At 37.3% G+C, this 7352-nt stretch overlaps 2 protein-coding genes across 2 annotated transcripts; one reads left to right on the top strand and one right to left on the bottom strand.

Annotated features, from left to right (window-relative positions):
• LOC18791267 (APO protein 3, mitochondrial) lies at positions 1-3615 on the top strand. Its single transcript, XM_007222385.2, has 3 exons — positions 1-320; positions 1357-1753; positions 2356-3615. The coding sequence occupies exons 2-3, from the start codon at positions 1371-1373 to the stop codon at positions 3245-3247; spliced, it is 1275 nt and encodes a 424-aa protein (XP_007222447.1). The 5' UTR covers positions 1-320; positions 1357-1370; the 3' UTR covers positions 3248-3615.
• On the bottom strand, positions 3480-6969 carry LOC109946856 (cyclic nucleotide-gated ion channel 1-like). The gene is made up of 7 exons (XM_020555933.1): positions 6756-6969; positions 6003-6441; positions 5737-5931; positions 5175-5476; positions 4746-4857; positions 4380-4628; positions 3480-4055 (listed from the first exon to the last, which is right to left on the bottom strand). The coding sequence occupies exons 1-7, from the start codon at positions 6800-6802 to the stop codon at positions 3687-3689; spliced, it is 1713 nt and encodes a 570-aa protein (XP_020411522.1). The 5' UTR covers positions 6803-6969; the 3' UTR covers positions 3480-3686.

Here is a 7352-nt window from a genome sequence, read left to right as displayed (position 1 = left end):
CTGGCGCTGTACATGCTCTTAAGCCCAACCCAAAATCAGAATAAAACTAAAATAAAATAATTTCACCGCAATACACAATCGCTTCCCGTTTCCCGTCCTCCCCTCCCCTCTCTTCTTCTTCTTCCTCAGACTCTTGTTCAGTTTCGTTTTCTTCATTTGATTGGTTCTTGCTCTTCATTTTCATTTTTTTCCAGTTCTTCTTGTGTATCCAGTTACCCAGCCCTCCCCCTTCTTCGGCCCTTCTTCTTCCTTTTCAGTTCGTCTTCTTCGGAAGCTGATGCTTGAGGTGTTAAATATCAGCATTTGGTCATTTTGAAGAGGTAAGCGCATTGTATCTTGAGTCCTTTCGATTCTCTTTCAATTTCTTGCTTTGAGTGCATTTTCTAGTAAGTTCGTAAAAATTTTCTAACATTTGCTTTGAGTGTATAAATTTGAGAAAATGTTATAAATACAGATGAGATGCCGCTGAAATTTTGACAGATGTTTTCACTGAATGAACAAACATTTAGCCAAAGCTTTTGCCCGAAAAATTGTGATCCTGGCGGGCCCTGGTTCGATCTCTCTTTTCCCTCTGAATGCTAATCTCAGTCGCTGTATTTGGTTTGAAGAAACACAAAGCTACTCCCTCTTACCCACTTCTTTGCCTTAGAGCTAATTTCTTTTATCTTTCTGGACTTTCCTCTCTGTTTGTAATTAGCTTTGACATTATCAATTCCCATAAGAGTGCTAGGGAGAGCTTCATTAAGGTGTGAAAAAAGGATCTGACCCAATTTCTTTTGTTGTTTTATAGAATAGAGAAACCTTTCTTAAGAAAACAGACAACACAACAGGGGAACAAGGTGTTCACCGCGAAAAAGGACAACGAAAATTAATACAACTATTGCGCACCTTACAAAACTAGCTAACAGCAACCTAATTCCCAGCTTCTTTGCTGTCTAATAAAATCATGGACAAAGATATGTGTCTAAACTCAATGGAAATCGAAGCTGATATTGAGGAAAAAAACCTGTCTCATGACTCCTACAACCAAAGTTCCTAGTAATCTTCAAATATGCTCCTGTTTCTGTCCATCCAAATCATCCAAGTAACTGCCAGCACACTACCACTCCGTAGAATTTTTGCCTCCTTCCCACCACCTATTTCTATTATAAGGCGCCTCTGTCAGAAAATGCTTAACAAATCTTTTTGTTTAGATGATGCATTCAGTAATATCAGGTGTAATATCAGAAGTACTTCAATTGAATTGAACTATTTTTCAGTTTAGAAAGATGGAATTAATTGATCCTGATAGCCCAAAGCACTGTTAATAAATCTACTTTAGTTCTGATTTCTATTTCAAATTGTGTAATTGTGCAGAATCTCCACACAGTATGCAGAGAAGAATAATATGGAAAACTTACAATTTTACAAGATTTTATTGTCAACTTGATCAAAAGGCGTGTTTTGAATCAGAGAGAACCCTTACCTTAGTAGGTGATTCAGATGATCCTTTGTATGCGGATGTACCGAGACCTCCAAGAAAAATGTCAGAGAGGAAGCCTTATCCTACACCCATGAAGGTTTTGATTCAAAGAGCGAAGGAGGAGAAAGAAGCCCGAAAGGCCCAGCCTTGTAGGATGCTTGAAGAACCTCCTGATAATGGATTGTTGGTCCCTGAATTGGTTGAGGTGGCTCATCAAGTTTACCGAGCTCGACAATCGGTCCTGTTTGGCTTGTCAAAGCTTCTTCAAGTTGTTCCTGTCCAACGGTGCAGGTAGCCAGAGGTTGCCTCTTTTATTTATCTTTGCTTGTGCTCATTCCTTCAGTTTGCTTACAAGTTCACATGTCAACTCTAATTTTCAGTTTCACCTTAGTAAACTAAACTTACTCGTCCTTATACATTGTGGTTCCTCTCTTGTCCAAATATCTTGTAAGAGTGAAGTTTGTGTACATTGTGTGCATCTCTTTTGTCAATTATTTGGCTTAAGGATTGATATCCTTTTAGGGTTTTAACAGTTAGTTACTGGCAGTGACTTATGTTGATTATGTAGGCAGGATATCTTTTGTAGATGTCCATATTCTCTTCCTGGCTTGTAATCTCAACGTTGTATGTGTACTGCTTTGATGCATTCAACTTTCCAAAGCAATTTCCAATATGGACGGTTGGATATACAGCTAATTTGGGAAGATAATCAGAGCCTACGGAAAGAAATAGGGCACATTTTACTGAAAATATATGAATTGCTAACATAATGATGATTCTTAATCTGCCTTTTGTAGTAATTGGTTGATTTACTGAGTTTCATTCTGATCAGAATATCTAACCCTTAAGCTTGTTAATTGATTGTCTTATTGAAACAAGGCTTTTAATCTCAGGTTTTGCTCCGAAGTTCACATTGGCCATGCGGGTCATGAAATCCGAACTTGCACTGGCCCAAATAGTGGTTTTCGGAGTGCTTCACATGTTTGGAAGAAGGGAGGAGTTCAAGATGTGGTTTCCTTTCCTAAATGCTTCCATCTTTATGATCGTGTTGGAAAACCAAGAGTTGGGCATGACGAGAGGTATCGAATCCCACGGATCCCTGCCATTTTGGAGCTCTGTATACAGGCTGGTCTAGAGATTGACGAGTACCCAACAAAGAGAAGAACGAGACCTGTATATTGTATTGAAGGAAGAATTGTGGACTTTGAGATGGTTAACAAAATGGATGAAATGGATAGAAACTCATATCCTGGGATTGTTGATACCCTAGTAGATCCTGATGTAGGAACTAATATGGAAGAATTGAGAAATTCAGCTTCACCGAGTCATACTAACTGTGTAGATAAATCAAGTGATAAAGTGGGGAAATCTTTGACCGAGTTGAGTAGTACTACAATGGGCTCATGGTTTGAGATGATATCCGGAGCAAAGAATATCATGGAGAAATACAGTGTGAAGACTTGTGGATATTGTTTAGAGGTCCAGGTGGGTCCCAAGGGGCACAAAGTGAGGATGTGCAAGGCATCAAAGCATCAATCTCGTAATGGTTTGCATGCATGGCAAGAAGCAACAATAGAAGATTTTGTAGGTCTGAACTATGTTTGGCATGTCCGAGACGTAAATTGTCCTGCTCTGGATAACAACCTAAAGAGGTATTATGGCAAGGCTCCAGCTGTGGTGGAGCTATGTGTGCAGGCAGGTGCACCTGTTCCGGATGAATATAGGAGTATGATGAGATTAGATGTGGCTTCCCCTGAACGTGATGAGGTTGATCTTGTTGCTTGATATAAAGTTCCTGTATGCAGATGGATGTGATATACTAAAGAGATGTTAAAAGGGGTTCTGCTGCTCTTCCATATTGTGTCTGAAAGCTGCGAGTAATTAGAGGGGAGGAAAGCTTATTCGAAGACATTTCTACTTCCATATTGTCTTAGAAATGTGTGTGTTCTCTCTGCAGGTTTAGGTAGTCCATAGGTTAATTTGATTGCACTGCCCTTACTTCTGTAGTTTCTGTTGCTCGAATTTGTCGAGCAAAAGAGAGAACTAGTCTCAGAGGTATGAGCATACATGTATGCATAATAAATCATTTTTTAGGTCATCATAGTAACATTACGAGGTAATTTTAGACATAAGAAGGATACAACCTTTATGCATAAGTACAAGAAGTAGCATTTAACAGATGATTGTTTTTTTGTGGAGTTGGGCGTAGAAGGTGCGAGATCAATCAAGGGTCATTGTTTAAGTTCCACAAGCGTCGGTATTTGGAGGCTACTTTTACCAAGTCCGTGGCTGAGAGAGCAAAGCCTTCTAGTTTTGTACGAGATTTCACAATTTCGGTGGAGGTAGGAAGCTTGTTAACCCTAGGTTTGTAGTTGGGCGATGCCCACATCAGAAGCTCTTCTCCATAAGTCTGCCCTCTCACAAGTTGCTTGGTGGGAATTGATGTGGAGGCGGTGCCTTCTAGAATGAAGAGCATGCGATCAAGTGGGTGCCCACTTTGAAATATGATTTTATCTTCGGGGAACGTCACTGGCGTCGCATGGTCGCAAATCATATTCAGCACTTTGTGATCCATATCCTTAAGGAGTTTTACCTGCATTTATACGTAGTTTAGCTTACATTAATCCATCGATGCTTTTGGCACTCCAAATCTCATCTCCCGCGCTGTACTCCTCACAAATGATGAGTGTATAAGACGGTTTAAGGGTGATTTTAGAGTGCCTCTCAGGATACAAAAGAATTGTCCTACATCCGAAAAGTTAAAGAATAAAGAGTTGGATCACTCTCCTAATTGTCAATTGATTTTGAGGTTGGAAGCTCAACTTTCTTCAGTGATCAATATTTAAATACAAAACAAGATTCATTCATCCATACAAGTTCAATGTTGATAATTTATGTGTGTGTGAGAGAGACTTACTTCTGATAGAATATCGAAGAAAAGACGACGCTTCAGAAATTTTTTCGTATTCCAGGGAAGAACATTGAATAGATTCTCCAGATTGGCATCTTTGTCTTTTCCCAATTTTTTATGTATGTTTTTCATGATTTCTTTCTTCAAATCTTCAGGAACACGATTTTCCTCCATCCATGTTCCCCACACTTGCTCTCTTTTTTTAATCTTTTGCCTTATTTCCTCCGATTTTGTGGTTGTCAACTGAATGAATGTCTGTACGTACATTTCACCACAAACAGTAAATTAGAAGCTCAATGATCATCAGCCCTGAAGCTGAAGGAAAATAAACGTGAACTAAATAGATATCTAGCAGAGAGATTCATTACCAACCTGCACATTTCCAATGAGATATACAAACAGTAGCACACCAGTGACAGAAATAAGGATTGCAAAGAAGTTTTCCCATACATAATTACTTGTTGTGAGATTCGTGCCAAAGTTGCTGCAAAAATTAAGCAACGGATCAAGCAAAATGTGTGACACTAAAAGTGATTCGTGGAGGAACTTATTTGTTTATCTAACTTTCCTTCTTCAGCTGTTTGTTAAGTTTTTGTATGATGAGAGGAATTTAGGAATAAAAAAGGATTCATTCTCTTTGTAAGTTTTGTTATCACATCAAAAAGGAAAAGTAGTTAGTAATAAATTAATGCCACATAAGTGGTATACGAATATGACTTCGAATTTTTGTTTAGTTTGAATATATATACAAAAGAAAATGCTGAAATTGTCAAATAATTAAATGTGTACGTGCAAGCAAACCTTAGATTTCTCAAGCCCCACCAGAAAGAGAAGCATAACTTGGTTGGAAAATCTATATTCCCCGTGTTACCATCATTCTTAAGGGAATCAAGAAATATTCCATAATTAAATGGCTGCTTGTCCCCTGGAAATTCTACACCACAATGTTCATTGAAAAATGTAATATTTCTTAAAGTAGTACTGCGATCATCACAATAAAAGGTACTCATGCATCCTGTATAATCTGTAGTATTTGTACAAGCTCGGTGCCAACATGATGTCTCTCGTTGAATGGAAAAGAAATACCAAAAGGCTCCAAGTACCTAAAAATTATAACAAACACCATCATACATCAAGGAATACTCTCTGGGAGGAAGATGTTCATAATGGGAAGAGATGTATTTGGAAAAAAAGAAAAAAAGAAAAAAAGATTTAACATAACAGTACACTCACTCTACTTATATATATATACCACATCAATTAAACCAGCACCATATGGTCACTTCTATTGTAAATGAAGTTCAAGTTCATCAATCATTTTAATACCAAAATAAATATTAAAATGAAAAAAAGAAAAACTTACATGGCTCGCAATTATGTACAGAAAAAAATTGAATATGGCTTTGACCCATATTCCAGTCTTTGTAAGTTTCTTGGCCGATAAGATAATTCGAAAAATTCTCGGCAAATACTGACTGAGTAGAAAAAGGTTCAAAACCTTTCTGTGTCCCAAATATTCCGGCCCTTTAATTTTGAAGAAAAGCACTACTACTAAAATCTGACATAATAAACAGTAATGGGTTAGAAATCTATTATTTAAAGCTGGACAAACCTAGCTCATAATCTTACTTGTGGCACGGGAAGAACAGCGAGAAGGTCAGTTAAGAAAGAGAGCCATGACAAATACCCAGCAAACCTCTTAGCAAATGGAATTATCTCATTATATTTCAACGTTTGTTGCCAATCTTCTCCCTTATAGGCCTTATTGCCAGCTTCCCAAGTTTGATATCCAATATGCACTAAGAACGTGATGTCTGTGAGAAATCGCAAAATAAGAGCCACATTCCTCAACTTTTTGTCCATTCCAAGACATTTCTTTTCCTTATCGATGAATGGAATGTAAAAGAACAAGGGATCTAGGGAAACTCCAATAACACATGAAATTACAATTATCTTATTCCACAGTGAAGCTGAAAGAAGTTTTGTTTCCCATTTTTTCTTTGGTCCAAGTCCTCCACTTTGGGATGTGGGATTAGCATTTTCCGTATTGAAAGCCCCTGGTGTAGTGCTGATTAAAAGAAAAATGCAATCAGAAAATTAAGAGATGTAAAACGACTTAATGTAGTAATTAGAGTATCTAACCCAAAATCAAAATGAAAAGTAATATATATATACACTTGTAAAATGTTATGATAGCTACGCACCCCAATTAGTGTACAAAAAGAAAAATAAAATAAATTTAGAGAGATAATCATTTTAATATACGTGACAATTACAAATAAACATAACTGCCAACTCTTCACACAACAAATACGATAATACTGTGATTTAAAATATACAGTTAAATCCTCTTAAAATGATATCGGTATAAAAGAAACAAACCTTAGGAAAACGATCGAATCACCATCTTCAGGATGCTGTCCAGCCATAACTAGCCTTTTTATATGTTGGTTAGGAGTGAATAGATAGATTAGAAGAGAAGAAGAACCTTCAAGAAATAAGGATAATCTGTGAGGCAGAAACTGAATGGAAAGGGTTCTTTTCTGGTGAAAAAAAAGCTGTGGGGGGTTACTAGGCAAGTTCGTGAAATTTATAAGTAGGGGCAATGAGTTCTGTTTCCCTCCGTTGACTGACCAAGACTTTGTTTTTTGGACTGATTACGAACCCCAAGTGTCCCTGTACCGACCGGTCCATATATGAATTCTTTCCATGTTTTACAAGGAAATCGAAAGCCTATTTCTTATAGTTTTTTTCTTCCTTACTTCCAGAAAATAAAACTAGATGTTTTATATCAATTTTAACTCCAACTCAGCCAAGGGTTGCTTCCAGTTCATTTTATTGATATGTTAGTATTTAGATGTTACTCTTGTGGAACAACTCGTCTTTGGTCATTATGGGCTTATTTGGGAGAGTTTATGGAAGAGATAAAAGTGCTTTCTAACAATTAAAAGCATTTATGACTGTGCTTGACAGAAAAAA

This window comes from Prunus persica, chromosome G1 (genome assembly GCF_000346465.2).
Source record: "Prunus persica cultivar Lovell chromosome G1, Prunus_persica_NCBIv2, whole genome shotgun sequence".
NCBI lineage: Eukaryota > Viridiplantae > Streptophyta > Magnoliopsida > Rosales > Rosaceae > Prunus > Prunus persica.
Note: the sequence above shows the minus strand (reverse complement) of the source record. Positions and strands in the feature narration are given on the sequence as shown.